General features: G+C 56.2%; 1 protein-coding gene across 5 annotated transcripts in view; it reads right to left on the bottom strand.

Moving 5' to 3' along the window:
* Positions 1-18,171, bottom strand: part of MYO18B (myosin XVIIIB) — a 220,050-nt gene that overhangs the window by 58,910 nt on the left and 142,969 nt on the right. For all 5 annotated transcript variants that reach the window (XM_081282762.1, XM_081282764.1, XM_081282765.1 and 2 more), the window contains exons 35-38: positions 6,351-6,464; positions 4,937-5,053; positions 2,191-2,274; positions 1,124-1,261 (exon numbers count right to left, since the gene is read on the bottom strand). In XM_081282762.1, coding sequence (XP_081138888.1) covers positions 1,124-1,261; positions 2,191-2,274; positions 4,937-5,053; positions 6,351-6,464 — 453 coding nt within the window. The remainder of the gene's footprint in view (positions 1-1,123; positions 1,262-2,190; positions 2,275-4,936; positions 5,054-6,350; positions 6,465-18,171) is intronic.

Raw genomic sequence — 18,171 nt, 5'->3', positions numbered from 1 at the left:
AAAATGTCTCTCTGTCTCCACCCTCGGCAGCCTTATTAGAGCCTGGATTCCCCTAGGGGAGTTGGGAAAATGTTTCAGGATGAGGAGTGCAGCTGGGCTCTGTGAGGATGATGCTCTGTCCTACCCCAGGGAGCCGGCCCAGGGTGGGGTGAAGGTCAGCTGTCAATCTACACCCTCCCGGACTCTCTGGTCACTTGCCCTTTCTGGCCTGTTCTTCCTCTTTGGACGAGGCCTATTCTGACTGCCCCCCAGGGCAGCATCAAGCAGACTGGCTGAAGTGAGAGTATGTCCACAATGGTGATGTCCTCTGTAAGTGTCCCATGTCCTTGGCCTACAGAGCCATTCATTTCCCCACCCATTTCCATCTCTCTCTTCCTGTGTCTCTTTATCTTCATCTCCATCACTGGTCCATCTACCCATCCCCGCTTCTAATTTTTCTTCCCCTCCCTTTTACTCTAGAAGGCAAACACACACCTGAGCTCTCGGCTCAAGGTCAACGTGAAGGTCATCAGTGAACCCCATCCCAGACCATCACATTTTTGCCTGCATTTCAAGGTCCAGCATCAATGCCGTCTCCTCCTGGAAGTCTCCCTGATTCTCTAGCTTTTCTTTTTAGAAAAAATCCCTGTTCTCTCAACCTCACAGCCTCCTCCCCGGAATACAGGTCACCCTGGGCATCTCCTGCAGAGCTCTAGGCTCCCCACGTCCATCCCCTGGGCACCCAACACAGGAGCGAGCACTCCTTGGGTGCAAGATGAGTTTCTGTTCAGGGGGAGTGTTGGGCAGGTAAGTGGATGAGGGCATGGGAAGAACCGAATCAGTGAATAGAAAGGTGGGCAGCAGAGGAGTTGGGGTCTGAATAAAAGAGAAGAGTGAGCAGAGGAAATAAAAATGGCGGGAGGTGGATGACAGACCGTGATGATGGGTGGAGATGGGTGGGTGGATGGCCAGGTGGGTGGTGGGAATGTACAGAGAAGAAAAGGGAGGGGAGGGGAGAGGAGGTGGATCTGTCATGTCTGTCCAGCCCAGGCTCCTGAGCAGCTAGCCGGGCGGGTGGGGGTGGCTGGGCTCCCTCCAAGCCCCAGAGGCTCAGGCCCAAGCCCTGCTGACATGTCACCAGTACCTCAAGTCTCTTAATCTGCACTTTCTGAAACTCCGTCTTGTTCTCCAGGTCACAGATGGCTGCCTCCTGCCTGCTGACGATCGCGCGGTCCACGGTGGACTGCTCCAGGTACTGGACGCGCATCTCCGCCACCTGCAGCTGAGGCACAGAGGGGTCCACTGGTCACCTGTTGGCCCCAAGTCCCAGGACACAGGTACGCGCAGGTCCCAGCCCCAGGGCCCACCTCCTTCTTTACTCAAGTGCCACACGGGGAATGACTACGAGTTAGAACCCCTGGGTCCCGATCAGAGGGCCCCTGTTGACACCCCTGGGTGTCAGGTGCTGGGAGGAGATGCTTTCTGTGACTTCAGAACCCAAACAAGACTTTTGTTCAGTCTTTCTTATGCTTCCTCCCCTGGCATAATAAGGGAGTGAAACTAGTCCACAAGCAACAAGATTCAGCCCTGGCCCCGCCATTTTCCAGCTGGGTGAACCATCTAGTGCCCTTCTTTGAACCTCAGTCTCTTCATCTTCACTGTGGGGACTGAGCATTCATTCAGTGAGTACCAGCCGGTGGCTAGTGCAGCTACAATTTTTGTTGTGCTTGTTGCTACTCAGAGCCCAGGGACATTTGCTTGAAACCTGGTCACCCTGACGGTCATTCTAAGCAGGCACATGCAATGGTTCTGGAAGGACTTTGAAAATCTCGTGGAGAGAGCAACCCACCAGGTAACGACAGAGAGCAGGGGACTCTGGAGGGACCACGAAGGGCCATGGCCCTGTCTTGCACTGACCAACCCCTTCCCCGTGGAGCCGTTTCTCAACAGGACAGAATCCTGTATGAAAATCTGGTGAATGCGCCTCATTGTGTGCGGCATCTTGGGAAAAGGGATATGAGTGTGTGCATGTGTCTGTCTGTCTGTCTCCTGGATTGTTCTCAAGTCACTGGCCCACAACTGGAGGGAGTGAGGAAACGAATCAGTCCATGAATCAGTGAGTGGCCGGCCCAGGGGTGGAGCCCGGGGCCTGTGGAGCCCGGGCCCGGGGACCCTGCCCTCCTGCCCAACGTGGCGGCTCCCGTCACACACTTGTTCCTGAAGCTTGTGCTTCTCCTTCTTGGCTTCCTCCAGCTCCTGCTGTAGCTCTTGGATCTGACCAATGTCCGCAGCCGACTGGTGAGACACAAATAAAATGTGGCCGTGAGGCCCTGGGGCTTCCTGGGCACCCAGCCCCGAGAATCCCTTCTCCCATCCACAGAGGCGCCATCGTCACTGCCCCACAGTCACCTCTCACATCCTCCCACACCCTTCATCTCAGGGTCTCCCGAGTCCTCCAGTTGGCTCAGCCTGAGTTTTGGTCCACTGTCCGGAACGTTATGATTCACCCCAGGGAGCCCAGACGGGAATGAGCTGGCCCTGGCCTGAGGAGCAGATCCCCAGGGACAGGGCCGGGTAATGGAAGCTGGACCTGGACATGGCCTTGGCAAGCCAGGGCCCCTCTGCACCTCAGTCTCCTCATCCGTGAGATGGGGTGATCGCGTCTCTTTGGGCCCTCAGAGGTTAAAGGAGGTGGTGGAGAATAAAGACCCTTTAAAAGGACAGCCGGTGACTGAGCTGTGTACCTCCAAGGAGAAGGATTCCTGAGGCCAAGACAGCTCTTCACTGCCGCGAAAATAATGTAGGTTTATTATCTAAATAATCTGTAATGGGAATATGCAGGAGCTGCTATTTAAATTGAACAAATAAACTTCCATTTTAGACAAAAGTGAGTGATTCATCGACACAGAGGATGTTGTGGTTGTTAAACTCTTGGTGACAGCACTCAGAATTTTTTTTCTTTCTTTCTTTCTCTCTTTCTTCTTTGGTACCAGGGATTGAACTCAGGGGCCCTCGACCACTGAGCCCCATCCCCAGCCCTATTCTGTATTTTATTTAGAGACAGGGTCTCACTGAGCTGCTTAGGGCCTCACTGTGGCTGAGGCTGGCTTTGAACTTGTGATCCTCCTGCCTCAGCCTCCTGAGCCCCTGAGATGACAGGTGTGCACACTGAGTATTTTTGTTATTCCTGCTTAGCAGAGAGCTTCTTAGACAAAACCTGGGTGGTGCTCTCCCCGGGTCTCCTCTGGAGGGACATGGGAGCAGGATGCCCACTGCTGTGGGAGGAGCTGTTCCTCAGTTGCGCAGATCAGAATCTGCAGGGGATTCCTCCCCACACCCCTCCACCCCAAGCTCCTGTGTTGCTCTCTGCTGCCGCTGTGTCTCCTGAGTGGCTCCCGAGTCCAGTGCTCCTGGCCACCCACTTGCCTGGTACAAGCCACAGTGGCCTCTCCCCTGAACAGCAGCTTTCACTCATTCAGTGGCTATTTACTTAACCTATTCCCTGCCAGGCACTGTTCTGAGCTCAGCTGGATACAGGGCTGGACAAGGCAGAGCACAGCCCTGTCCCCGTGGAGCTGACAGTTGCGGTGACACCCTATCAGGTTCTCTCCAACTGCATTTGCCCCTAAAATGTTTGCCAATGATCTTCATCACCCCCCAAATAAAGCCCAAACATCACACCTCTGAGACCCTCACTGGCCCTCCCCTCCTGGCCTGCGGAGCTTACCTGGGCCACGTTCCAGAACTCGCGGGCCACCTGACATCTCCTCAAATGCTCACCACAGGCCCTTTGCATGCGTTATTCACTCTGCCTAGAACATTGCCCACACCCCACTGTCCCATCCCAATCTCATCATCCAAGTGCCACCTCCTCAGGGTGACCCCCTGAGCCCCACTTAGGTCAGGATTCATAGAACCATGTTTACTTCCTTTCTAGATTCTCTGCTTGGTTTAAAAGTCTCCCCTTGGCTCTGGGTGATTATATGGTACAGTCTGTCCAGCCCACGAAACTGGGAACGACACATGGTGTGCCTCATGGTGCCTGACCCAGAACCAGTCCTCAGTGAATATTAGATAGGCAGGTGGACGGACAGACAGAGAGACAGACAATAGCTGATAGTTAGACAGGTAGGTGAACGGGTAAGTGGGAGGAAGAATGGATGGATGGAGGGAAGGGTGGATGGATGGAGGGATGAGGGATGGAGGGATGATCAGGGAGGTGGATGGATGGGTGACTGGGTGGGCAGATGGAGGGACAGGTGGGTAGGTGGATGACAGAATGGGTGTGTTATGTGAGGTGTCCCTCCAAAGTTCACGTGAGCCAATGCCAGAAGGTCAGAGGAGACATGATTGGGCGTGGAGTCTTGACCCAGGGAACCAGTCCCCTGATGGGATAGCCGAGTGGTAACTGGAGGAGGTGGGAGGCTGGAGGGGGTGGCGTTGGGGGTGTGACTCTTGGGTATGAATTTGGAATCTGGAGGGTGGAGTCTGTCTGCCTCCTGGTCCCCACGTGAGCTGCTCTCCTCGGCCACCCTCTCCCTCCACGATGCCCTGCCTCACCTCGAGCCCGAGGAGTGGAACCTGCTGTCCCTGGACTGAGACCTCTGAACCACGAGCCCTCAATAAACCTTCCTCCTCTACACTGTTCTGGTCGGGACTTTTAGTCACAGCAGTGACTACAACAGGGTGGACGGGAAAATGGACAGATGGGTGGATACTGGGTGGCCAGGTGCATGACGGATGGGTGGACAGAGGGGTGGGGGAGTGGGCAGATGTGACCAAGCGGAACTCCTCCTGGTTGAGGTCCTCCAGGGGTGCGCGCACTGCACAGAGGGGACGTCCCCCTCCCGCAGGGCACACGGCACTTACAGATCCTCTCTGTCCTGCAGGATCCTAGGACCAGGAAGTGGCCCCCCAGCACGTGTCCCGCCCCGCCCTGCCCCCGGAGCCCTGGCACCTGAGCGATCAGGTCCTTGTGCTTCTGTACAAGCGCGTTCAGGTCATCCTGGTCCTCGTCGATGCGCTTCAGGAGGCCCGCCTTCTCCAACTGCAGCCGGTTCAGCTGCTCGTCCACCTGAGGGCCAGGCCGGGCGGTGAGGGGGCAGAGCTGGAGGGCAGAGGGTGCCTGCCCGTGGTGCGCACGAGGGTCACTCCCTTGACAGTGGGTGCCAATGCTTGGTGCTGCCACTCTGTGGGTGTGTGTGGGTGTGTGTGGGTGTGTGTAGAGGGGTGCACACACATTGGGCATTCAGGTGACTGTGTGTCGTCTACATGGTAAATAGACTGAGGCCTGTGACAGCCCCTCCCCCAGAGTCTACACAGGCACATTTCCATGCGATTGCTGTGTGTGTAAGTGCCACCTGTGATCTCCCTCAGGACCGGGACTTGGTTCTGTTCACAGGTGCATCTCCAGCACTAAGCACCAGGCCTCATGTACATAGTAGGTGCTCAATAAATGCCTATTAGGTAGATGGACAGGTATGATTGTGTATTTTACCCGTGGGGGCATTGATTTGAGATGTGTGTCTAGTGACTATGTGTATGTGTGTGTGGGTGTAAGCGCATCCCTGTGTGTACGTACATGTGTTTGTGGGCAAGTTCTTCTTAATTTAGTGCAAAAAAATATATATAGGGTGAAAGAGCCAACAGGACCAAGAGATAAGCTTCTGCCTATAAATCCCCAGCTCTGCACAAACATGAGGCTTTTTACTCCCCGAATATAAATTTAAATGAACCCAACACCCCCTGTGCAGACAGGGATGTGGAAAAGCACACCCATCCCAGCAGACTAGACCCACAGTGTGTGCTCACTTCTCCCCATTCAGTGGTGAGCACACAGTAGGTGCACAATAAAGGGCTCTCTTCACAGTAGTAAAAAGATGTCCTGGTCTCTACTTTATTGGGGAACACATGAAATAGCACACCATAAGGACCGAGTCCTCTCATGGTGGCAAGTACACAGTGGGACTGCAGCAAATGCCTGAGAACCACCCACAGTGCTGAGCACCCCATGGGCTCATGATAAAAGCTCGCACTCAGGGTGCTGAGCGAACCACAGGCTCATATTGGATGCACCGTCACAGTATGAGCACACAGTAGGCCCACGTGTCTCCCTGCACACCTTCGCAGGTGGAGCGCACAGTTGACCCCCTAGATACCCTTAGCCATAATGAATCTCTGCGCACAGTAGGATGCCTGCAGTCAAAGTGCCGAGCACCTTGTAGGTCTACACTAAGTGCCCCTGCCCCTCTTACAGAGCTGAGCACCCAGTAGGTCTACAATGAATGCCCATCCCTCCCAGGTGCCACCCAATAGGTCCACTCTAGGTGCCCCTGCCCCTCCTATGCTCTCAGGCTGCAGGGGGACAGTACCAGGCTCTTGCTCCGGGTCATGTTCTCCAGCTCGCTGTGCATGTTCTCCAGGTCCGTTGTCAACGCCTTCTGGGTCTTCAGGGCGTCCTCGCACTTGGCCTCACTCTGCTCCAGCTGCACCAGGCGGGGGGAGGGGGAGAGGAGCCGTCAAAGGTCCTGCCCCAGCCCCGCAGCCCAGCCCCTGGGCAGCCCCCCCCCCCCCCCCCCCCCCCCCCCCGGACGTTCACCCTCCCGTCTCCATGCCGAGAAAGGAGCTGTGTGACCCCTGCAGTGACGGGGGCTGGGACTCAGTCCCACCCAGCAGGGGTCTGCCACACACACAGGCATGCGACCAGCAGGGCCAGGCATGCGACCAGCAGGCCCCTGCCCTCCCGTGGGGACACAGGCAGGGATGGGCAGTGGCCACCCCCTGGGGACCACAGGCAGCGGGCATGGGGTACTGGGAATGAAGGTACTGGGGTACTGGGAGGTGTCCTGGAGGAGGTGCCCTGGCAGTCAGCGGGAACCTGCCCAGGACAGTTTCTTCACCAGGTTCAGGATTAAAAGGGGGTCTGTAAAGTTCGTTTTGGGGTGGGAGGTACTGAGGATTGAACTCAGGGCCCTCCACCACTGAGCCCCATCCCCAGCCCTGTTTTGCATTTTATTTAGAGACAGGGTCTCACTGAGCTGCTTAGGGCCTCACTGTTGCTGAGGCTGGCCTTGAATTCATGATCCTCCTGCCTCAGCCTCCTGAGCCACTGGGATGACAGGTGTGCACCACTGCACCTGGCTGTGAATTTCTTTTTAAAAGCAAAATGTTCTGCACGAGAGCTCTCTGCCAGGTTCACAGCCCACACTAGATTCCCCAAGGCTCAGAGCCATCGGCTAAATGGACATTCCTTCTCGCCCTTTTCTTCCTCATCCCTGTGCCCAACGGCAAAGCAGGGTCTTCAAGACAGGTACGAGTCAGGTGTGTTCCCGTGGAGAAACCCATATCTGCACACAAACACTACGTCCACTCTGCAACTGACTCCTTGACTCCTGAACTCCAGATTCTCAGAACAGAAAACAATCTTAGAGAACTACCTAAGGAAAACACTTGGGGCTCAGAGAGGGCCATAGCTTGGCCCAAAGCCACACAGCTCTAAGGAACAGAGACAAGACAAATGTTTCCCAGAGCAGCACACTTAACACACCAGGCCACCGTCTCCAAGGGGATTAATGGTGTTAAGGTGGCGATAAGAAGGCAAGACCATATGGAGAGTCCTGGTGAGGTGGCATGCTTATCTCCAGTCCCTGCGGCCACTGGGTGGGGGCCCCTGTTAACTACCCAAGGGAACGTCACAACAGAGGCTGTGCAAAGACACCTGGCTGAGCCAGAGGGGCCTTCCCTGAGAGGAGCCCCCCCCCCAGGAATACGTTCACCTCCTTCCAATCAAAGGGACCTTCCTGACTGTTCAGCAGTGACCAGATGTCAAGGGGACTGAGTGCTACAGGCCTCACTCGCCTGCTCTCCACCCTCGGGTGGTCTGTGAGGGCCACCCTGCAAACACTCTGTTTCCAGGTGAGGGGCGGCTGGAGCGGTGGGGCTGGGCGGGGTCTGGACCCGGATCCCCCCCGAGCCCCTGCCCAGCTCCTGCAGCTCTCAGAGGTGGCACCTTGAGGTCCAGCCCTGTCCGTGATCAGGAGCCACAGCCCACAAAGCCACTGCCCCTTGAAGGCTGTGACCACAGCACATTCTGCTCCGAGCAGACCTGGGGCTCATTTCCCACAGTGATGGGGATCGAGACGGAGAACGATGTCTTCTAGGAAGGTAACTGGCATCGCTAGAGCGTAAGAGACAAAGGAAATGTCTTCCCCAGGAGACGCCTGGACAGGCCTGGGAGGCGGGAAGGAAGGCTCCGCTGCAGGCAGGAGGGGCAAAGCGAGCCTCTCCTGGAGTTGGGGGCCACAGTCAGGAAGAGCCTTAAAGCCATGACCTAAAGGACACAGAGACACAGAAAGAACCGTTCCTTCATGGGGGCGACTGCAGGTGCAAAGGCCCTGAGGCAGATCCAGGAACAGATATAGCCTTGAGAAAACAGAGAGATTGCCAGTGGGACTGGACAGCTGTACAGAGAGTGCAGAGGAGGGTGCAATGAAGATGCACACAGGGGTCACAATGGGGAGGCGTGTGAACCGAACCAGAAAGCTTACATGTGACTTTAGGGAAGTTGTCGATGGTGTCTAAGGAGGTAGGCGGCACTGCCTCTCTGTGCTGGCTGAGAGCTTTGGTGGGAGGAGAACCGGGCACCCTGGTGTGGCTGCTGCTGCGGTCCTCCAGCAGGGGATGGTGGGGCTGCTCCAACCGGGTGGAGAGGGTGGGAGGGAGAAGAAATGGCAGAATCTGCATTGGAATGGGGGGGTCCAGGCGCGGCAGGTGGGCCGTCGGGGATGAGGTCACACAGCTAACAGAGTTCCATCTGCACGATCCCAGAGTCCCCAGAGCCCGGGGCACTCAGGCCCTGTTCCACCCCCGCCTCCCAGGTGGTCTGTACGCTTCCTTCCTCTGGCCCTTGCTCCACTGTCCCCAGGGAGGATGGACGGACGGCCCAGCAGGCCCCGCGGCAGGGACAGCCGCTCAGGGGGGTCTGTGGGTCCCGTGGGAGCTGCTCAGGCTGTCCCCGGGTCTGGACCAGGGCAGGGGCTGCAGAAGGAGTGGCTCGGGGTTTGAATAGCCGGGTGGCACCCACACGTCACTCTGTGGAATCCTGCAGCTTTTCTGGAACCTTCCAGACATGCACAAGTACATTGCAGAGGAGAGAGAAAGAAGGCCACCACAGACAGGCAATGATGGGGCCCCGTTCTGTCCTACGTGCCACTAAAGCTTGGGCTCTGGAGCCCGACCTGCCAGGTCCCAGCACATCATATGAGCTCAGGAGGCTGAGGCAGGAGGATCGCGGGTTCACAGCAGCCTCAACAACAGTGAGGCCCTAAGCCACTCAGTGAGACCCTGTCTCTAAGTAAGACACAGAACAGGGCTGGGGATGGGGCTCCGTGGTGAGTGCCCCTGAGTTCAATCCCTGTACCCCCCCAAAAGAAGACCCTGGTGACAGCTATTGCCATTACTGTTACTGAGTCCCCAGAGAAGGGAGGGGACTCAGTAACATTTTAGAGATGAAGAAATGCAGCCGCCAAGGTCACAGCTGGGACAGTGACCACCTTGAGGTGGTCCTAAGCTCCTGCCCACCTGGGATGAGTGGAGGGGGTGGCTGACCCTGAGATAGCTGCATCAGGGGGTCTGGACTTCATGCCATCCACGTGGGCAGCGCCACAGCTTCCCCAGCGGGGCCTCCCGGGCTCTGCTCAGGCCACCTTCACGCTACTCTCAGGGCTCCCATCTGTCACACCCTCAGGAGCAGGAAGAAGCCCAGCTGCTTGGCTCCTGTCACCAGGACAGCGGGGCCAGAGCAGCCCTGGGCGAGACTCCGCTCCTGCGGCTGTGGGATGTGGTTTACGGAGCCGGGTAGCGAGCTGGTCAGGAGGGCCACCATCAGTCCGGCGACTGCGACGCTGGCTGGACATTGAAGCCCAGTCCTGGGGGGCCCCTGCGGGAGCCGTCGGGTAGCCGAGGAACAGAGGCAGCCGTGGCCAAGGGGCTCGGGGAAGAGCCACCATCCCCCTCCCTCAGTCCCTGGCAGCCAGCCTGGCATGTGGACAAGGTGACAGCTGGCCCAGTCCCTGTCAGCTCCAAGTCCCCAGCACAACCTGCCCGCCAGGCCGCCCGGCTTCACTGGAAAGTCATGACGCGGTGCAGAGGCTCAGGTGAGGGGAAGACCCCAGACTGGCACGTCCCCCACCTGGTGGTGGGCAGGACCCAGGGGACCTCAGAGCACAGCTGGAGTGACTGCCCTGCGGGGCCACAGCTTTGTCCTTCTCTTCCCAATTTTGTGTTTGTGAAGTTGGCAGGACGCGGCCCAGCACGTGGCTGGGAAGCACAAAATCAGCTGGGACGTCCCTCTTGCTGATCGGGTCCTTGTAGGGCCACGAATGGAACCAGCGAGTCCCTCCCAGGTCTTCTCTGATTCCCGAAGGCAGCCGTGGGGACCAGGTTGGGTGCTGTCCTCCTGAAAGTGGGCATAGTGCCCATTCCCTACACCGCGGCTATTGGGACATTCTTCCCGATCTCTCGCAGCCACCGAGCCTTGCTCAGCGAGGGCAGGAGACACTCGGTGAGGCCCGGACTCCTGGGAAGAGGCCAAGGTCCTGGGAGCCGGGAGTCCAAGGGCAAGAAGAGACAAACATCATCTGGCACCAGAAGAAGGGAGAAGAGGAGGTCGCACTGCATTTTTCAACATGGCCTCCTCCTCTACCATGAGGGGGACTCTGGATAGCAAAGACTTTGGATATCTTTTCATGAAGATTAGGAAGAACCCAGAGATCATGCAGAATCTGGTTCCAGCCCTAGCCCTCTACTGATGAGCCTATCTAAGTCAGTTTCTCGGCCTCTCTGACCTTAGGTTTTTTCCCATCCACAAAATGGGTGAGAAAACGGTTTACAATCATTGAGCAGAACTGCCGAGGACAGGTGTACCAGTTGTGCACTGCACACGTTAGGGGAGGCCAAGCACACAGATGGTGAGGAAGAGCTCTAACTTTGCACCAGGCACTAATCTGGACCCAAATAACCGGCAGAACTGGGATATGACCCCAGGCAACCTGGCCACCAGGCTCCCCTCTGAACCTTTACTCTCCCTCTGAAAGTGTAGGGCCACACTGGTGCCCTTCAGGGGAGCTCTGCAACCCAGCCCCCCTTCTTTTAACAGCAGCACCCCACCTTCCTGGTGAGGAATGTCCCTCCCCCAGACACCCACGTGTTTCTGTCCTGCTGACCCCAGGCCACGCCCAGAGAAGGGCATGTGAGCTGGCCCAGCCAATCAGAGTGCCCCTAGTGGTGGGATCTGGGGTAGCATCATGGCCAACACTGTGGGGTTTGCTGGGAAGCAAAGCCTTCTCTTTCTAAAGCAGGAGGGAAGGCTGGGGAGTCCCTGGGTGCCCTAGCCACCAAGAAAAAAAAGCCTACCTCCGAACACAAGCTGGCATTGAGGGACTGAGCCAAGAGGTGGCCGGAGACACATTTTTGACGACATGATTGGAACAGCTGGATCCGGCCAAGCCTGAAGGCAACGCAGCCTCTGAGCTTTTCAGATATTTCTGCTGATACCTTCCCCTTTTCTACTCAAGCCGGTCTGAACGAGGTTGCTAGAACCCAGGATCCAGGCAGAGGAAGGTGAGCCCCACCCTGGAGGGAATGTCTGCACTCTGTCTGACGCGAGGGCTCAAATCCTCTGGTGACAGTGTCTGTTGATGCTGCTCTGCCAAAACGTCAGATCAAAGTAGTTCCATCTGAAACTTGGTGATAGAGAAGCCATCGTTTGTGGCTTACCTATTCTGTGAACAGATCCCTACTCATGGCGGGGTAAATGGTCCCCGTTCCCAAATTTCTACATGGTGGGAAGAAGGACAGAGATTTCAACCCTCACTGTGTCAGACTCTGTGTTTGGGGATTTTTATTTGTTTTTTGTGTTTTGGTCCCCCAGGGTGCTGTACCCCTGAGATAAAACCCCAGCCCTTTTTATTCTTATTTTTGAGACAGGGCCTCACTGAGTTGCTGAGCCTGGCCTCAAACTTGTGGTCCTCCAGCCTCAGCCTCCCCCATCTCCCGAGTTACAGGCATGGACTGCTGCAGCCACTGGACTTCTTGATACTCATATTTGCTGTGGCCCCCAACAGCCCTGCAGGGAAGAAATCAGCCTCATCTTTTTATAAACAACAAAACAGTAATCGAGAAGGTCGTGATTTGACCAAGTCCTGATTCGAGAAAGTGAGACTCCAAACCCCTGCGGTTCCCAGGTCGTCCCTCAGCCCGGTGACACAGGCCTCTGTGCCCCTGCTGGTCCCAGTCACCGTCTCCCCACACCCGCCTCCTTTCCATTCAGCACCGGCATTGAAATTCTCGTCACACCGACGCCAACCACAAACTGATGAATAGCATCTTTCTCCCCCACGAGGCCATCTGCCCACCGTGAAGACCTGGGTGAAATGTGCCCGGGGCTGGCTGGCCGCAGGGGAGGAGGCCAGACTCCAGGAGAGAGGTGAGGAGGGCCCTTCCATCCAGGTCTCTGGTCTCTTTGAACAGCTCAGGGGATTTAAAAATACCACATGGCAAATGTCACCAGGGAAAGCATCCCGCAGAGAGAGGGTCCTAGACCTTACGCGGTGGCCCTCGAGAGTCAACAGTCGGTACTCAGGTTCTCCCTCTGGTGGCATCACCCAGGGCTTAAGTGACAGGCAGCCCTGACCATATGGAACAACAGCGGACCTTTCATGAAACGCTCTTCTTCACGCTTCATCCACCCCAGCCTTGAAAGTGTCAATATTTGTGGGGCGGACAAGGCCCAGTAACCACCGCGCTTTGAACCGATTACGACGGGTCTTTATCCGCGGCGGCAGGGGGTCATGTTAATATGGAATCGATCCACTCCAACATCATCTTTCAAAATAAAACACAAAGTCTCTTCCAACAAAACCTGGAGCAGGGCCACCTGTTCTGAGGAGGCTGGCTGGGGGGGACGCGGTCCCCAGGTGCCCAGTCACACAAAAGACATCACCAGGGGCATCATTCAGAGCTTATTAATTACTTCCCATGCCTCATGGAAGCTTGGGTGACAGGCGGTGACAAATGTCCCCATTAGGGAGCCAGGGATGGATCCTGGGTGATCCGTCTTCTGGGCACTGAGTGGGCGGTGGCCTCAGACTGTGGGCTGATCTCAGCCAGGAATTCACAGCCCGGAAGACGCACAGGCCTGAAGGAGCCCCCAAGTGGAGGGTCCCCCGGGGCCCCAGGGCTTCTGGGAGGGGTGCAGGGCCAGGGATGGCAGTGGGCCACCTGGAGGCACTGGGTTCATCTCCCACAGTGTGGCCACCCTGGGTTCAAGTCCCAGCCCCACTTCTGTGAGAAGTCTGTCCACATGTGCTTGTCCAGGCCCTGCCTCTGGAGTGGTGACTGTGGGAGACGCTAAGGAGCAACCTGGGGTGCGGCAGGAGAGTGCAGATTCCCTAGCCAGCCCTGGGGGTCGGAGGTGGTCCCAAGACCAGATGCCCACACTGGACTTCAGAGGGTAAATCCTCAGAGACCTGAGCCAGGGGGATGCAGCTTGGAGAGGGGAAGCCACTGTCAGCCAGTGACGGGGGCCAGAAGGGTAGGGGCTGAGCCGCACATCTTGGAAGGCTCAAGTTAAAACACCTGGACTTTTGGGGGAAGTCAATGGAGAGTCATTTATGTTTCTTTTTTTCTTTTTTGGGGGGAAGAGGCATACTGAGCCACATCCCCAAATCCCCAGTCCTTTTTAATTTTGATCCAGGGGCTCAGGAAGTTCCCAAGGACCTCCCCAAGTTGCTGAGGCTGGCCTCTAACATGGGATCCTCCTGCCTCAGTCTCCCAAACCTCTGGGATCATAGGTGTGCCCCAGGTTACTTCTGTTTCTTGAACACAAAGAGCCAAGTTTGTATTTAGATTTTAAAATTCTTGGTCTGGGAAGGTAACTGAATGGTGGAGCGCTTGTCTAGCATGCGGGAGGCTCTGGGTTCAATTCCTGGTGGGTGCCAAAGCAAACAAAGAAATCTATTCTGTCTCCAAAGATCCCATGGAAGAGAGATGGCTCAGACAGGATCCCAGGCCAGCAGGACTTAAGAGAAATCCAAGTGAGAGAGAGACACACACAGGTGGCCTCTAATGAGGACAGGAGAACCATAGCGGGTGGATTTCAGAGCACTTTAGGGGCTGCGGTGACTGAGGTCTGGCAGCCACCACTCTGCTCTCAGCAGGAAGGGGCACACACAGTCCCCAGCAAGAACACTGAGTCAATAATGCAGGAGCAGTGAGACCTTTCTCCACTTAACAAAAAGCAAATAACACGTTCCTCTTGGGGAAGAGATAAAGGTCAATGTCTTGAATCAATGGGAACAAAACAACAGGAAAATACCCAAGCCACCAGCCACGCCCTGTCTTCCCCTTTCCGTTGGAGCCAGGTGCCGGCACCTGCTGCTCACAGATGTTATTTATGCGCAGCGATTATCTCAATTATATATCTGGGTTGCTGGGATTGTTTCTGTCTCCAGATTAGTTTGTTTCCAGTGGCAACGTTCCGTGGGAATTGATTAATAATTGGCTCGGAGAGAACAGGTGCTGTTGGAGCCCCCCACACGCACCTTGCCTACGGATTGCAGGAGGCCACATCAAATTGTGGGCCCAGAAATCCACGTCTTGCAACAGCCTACACAGGAAGCAGCCCAGGCAGGCAGTGAAGGCTGATCCCATGTAAAGTGCTGTCTTGGAATTTTCCATTTACCTCAGGCTTTCAAATCCATGGCCTCCTGTCCTCGACAGCAATCCACTCAGCTGGGAGTATCATGCTCCCTTATTAGGTAAGGAATTGGCTCTTCAAATCGCCAAGGTCACAGATTTCATAAAAGCAGAGGCAGGCTCTGAACCCAGGAGGTGGGCCACTGTGCTCCAAGCCTTCTGGGGTCCTCTGAGCTCCACCAGGAGGCTCTGAGGCTTCATAGGAATATGTTGGAGGTTTCCAATGGAGGAACATGGGGTGGAAAGAGCTGAGGGATTCTCTTAGGGTACTAGGTGTGGGGATGGCAGCTCAGGGGCACCTGTCCATAAGGAGAGAAGATGCTGTACCAGAAACTTCTTGTGACACTGATAGAGCCTGATCTTCTGCATGTTCAGGCTCTGGTGCTGGCTGGAGTCTGGAATCCTGCCATTTGGGTTTCTTTGTGTTGTTGTTGTCTTATGTTTTTGTTGTTATTGTTTTGTGTTTTAAAGTTGGTCCAGTCATTTCCTCCTCTGATCAATACTTTCCTATGGCTTCCTAATATTTTGGAGATGAAGTTCAAGTTCCTTAGCCAGCTCACTAAGCCATCCATGAACTGGCTGCAACTTCTGACACCAGCAGTCCCCACGCCTCCTGAGCACCTCCTGCCTGAGCAATGCTGTGCCGGATGGAATGGGCTTCCCTGCTACCCTCTGCACCAAGGCCCCTTCTGGACTGTGCACCTTCCCTAACAGCAGTGCGTCCGTCCGTAGGGACAGCCCGAGTTACTAGCTCCTCTCCAAAGCAAAGTTAAGAACTTCCTTTTAGTTAAACCCAATGTTCCTCCGATAGAGCTCCACCCCTGACTTGTTCCAGGCTGAGTTTGCCTCTGGCTGGCATCACCTCTCTTCCTCTGCAGCCTGGGCCCACTCCATCCAGGGCAAAGAGCACGTCTGGAGGGGTGTGGAGCTCCCTCCCCCAGGGCTGAGCGATAAGCCACCCCTGGTTCTGCACCACCCAGGCTTCTGCCGCCCCTGCCGCGTTCCCCACCAGGCCCGCCAGCATCCAGGACACTGAGCAGCAAATGCAGTTCTCCTGTCTCAAAATTCGCTGAATTTTAACCTGAGTACAACTCAGATCTGTCACACAGACATAACCTTGCTAATAAGTTTCTCATCTGCAAAATGGACCTATTGCTGCCAGACTCAAAGGGCATTTGTGGATACAGGAAGCTACGGGGCCCAAATGCTCATCCTAAGAATAGCACCAGAGTCTCCCTATACGGTTGTTTGAGAATGTAGATCCTGGGTCCCAACCTGGACTTCATGCAAAAAAAAGGGGATCTAGGTTATTGGGGATCTAGGTAATTGGATCCAGAAATTGGTGGTTTTCAAATTAGTGCTTTAGTTCTCTGATGTGTGGCCAAGAGTGAGAGCCCCTGAGACACCAAGGTAAAAGCCCAGAACTCAGTAGGAACTCAATAAATGTTAATAGGACCCAGGGCAGGCAGACCAAATTGCAAGGATAAGAGCTGCTGACATTCAGGGCCTGCAGACACATCTGGCTGTGTGTCCTTGGGTAAAGTCCTCAGCCTCTCTGAGCCTGCCCCCCTTGAGAGTAAAAAGGGTCAAATAGAGGAGTGTCCACCTCACAGGGCTATGGCCAGGACTATCTGAAATAACACGCTTAAGGTTGCCAGCCAAACTTGACCTGGGAATTCCATCAATCTGAATGAGTCCTGAGTGTCTCCTTTTTTGCCATGTCACCAAAGTCCCCTGGACCAGGCGACCATTTCCTCTGGCCTGGGAGGGAGCACTAGCCTCTTAAGAGTACCACTTTCCCCCCTTAAACCTATTCTGGACCCAGAAGAGAGAGCCCCTAAAACATGGATGGGATTCCGTCATACTCTGCTCCATCAATCCGGGGTTAAAAGCCAAACCCTTCCAGGCCCTGCCTGTTCTTCCTCCCCAGGTGGTGGGCTGACCCCACCCCCAGAGGTAAAGGAGACCCCCGCCCTTCCGTACCCCAGGACCTTGAGCATTTCCTGTCTCACCCAGTAATGGTGCAGGATTGGCCCATGTATTCCCACCCGTGCTGGAGGGTCTGTGGTCAGACGTCCATTCATGAAGCTGGACACCACAGCTGCCTCGGGACCCACCTGACCCGTACCCAGCTATCAGGTGACCCCCAGCGGGCGCCATTCGACACCCCGTGGATGGATATGAGCATTTCTCGGCCCCGTCCCTTCCCCCACAGTCTGCGCTCCTGCCCTGGCGGGGCAGCCTCAGGCACAGGACAATCGCCGGCGTCAGGGCAGAGAAGCAGCGTCGCCCAATGTCATCGCCACTTTATTTGATTAGCTCTGACTCTGGCCTTGGGGACACGTGTGCTGGGAGCCAAAGGGACTGTGGGATGACCTCTGGTCCACGCGATCCCATCCTTCAGACGATCTCCATGACAACGGTGACGGCGAGCCAGAGCTGTGGGCTTCCTTTGATGGGAGCGGATGCGGGGGGATGGCAAGAAGAACTTTCAGAAGAATGAAGCCCTTTGATTGGGCTCCAGGCGCCTTCGTGAAATCCACTATTTCCCAAGAACACACATTTCAGCCCCGCAGAGGGAGGGTCCTCATGAATACGTTTAAAAGGGGGGGAAAAAGGAAAAGAAACAGAACCGCCCTGTTCCCCTGAGAGAGCGCCACCTGTGGGGGAGGGGACGCGGGTTGCCATGGCGACGGGAGCACTTTGATGGCAGGTCCACTGGGCACAGGGCCCTCTCCCCCAGGGGCTGCAGGGACCCCGCTGTGGCATCTCTGCCTCCCTGGGGGGCTCCCTTGGTGGTCGAGTACGGAAGATGGCGAGAGGCAGGGCCACCCCAGGTCCTGCTCCTCATGTCACGGGCTGGGTCTGACCCCAGCTCTGCCCCCTCCTGCCGTTACCCTGCCCACAGCAACTGCCACCTCGGGGCAAATGTTCCCGACTGTAAAATGGACACGATCCGAACTCCCCTTTCCCGGGGGGTCTCATGACAGTTAACTTAGGGGCCACGGCTGGCCCAGGTGACAGAAATGGCTAGATGCCCCGTGTGCCAGGGGCTGGGGCTGGCTCAGGACACGGGACGTTCAGCTCTGAAGCCAGGAAAGTCCTGGACCAGCCAGGACAGTGGGTCACCAGGACAGAAGCACTGGAGGAGGGGACAGCTAAGACGCAGACTCTCGGGATGGAAGGACCCGGAATGTTCCAGAGCAGCTCGTTTCCCGGGTCTTTCCCCAGATGCACACAAGCCATCGCAGCCTGAGGAAGCAGAGCGCAAGGCCAGACCGCAGACCCCGGGCAGTGCTGCCCCACGCTGCCCAGGGCAGGAAGACCGAGGCAAGGCCAGGACGCGGTCCCAGAGCAGAACGGTCAGGGGTGACCACTAAATGCCGTGCCGCGGCCTGGCCTGGGTCCCGGGGCAGGAAAAGGGTGTTAATGGAGAAA

The sequence above is a fragment of the Spermophilus citellus genome, assembly GCF_964194105.1.
Source record: "Spermophilus citellus genome assembly, chromosome: 3".
NCBI classification, from domain to species: Eukaryota; Metazoa; Chordata; class Mammalia; order Rodentia; family Sciuridae; genus Spermophilus; species Spermophilus citellus.
Note: the sequence above shows the minus strand (reverse complement) of the source record. Positions and strands in the feature narration are given on the sequence as shown.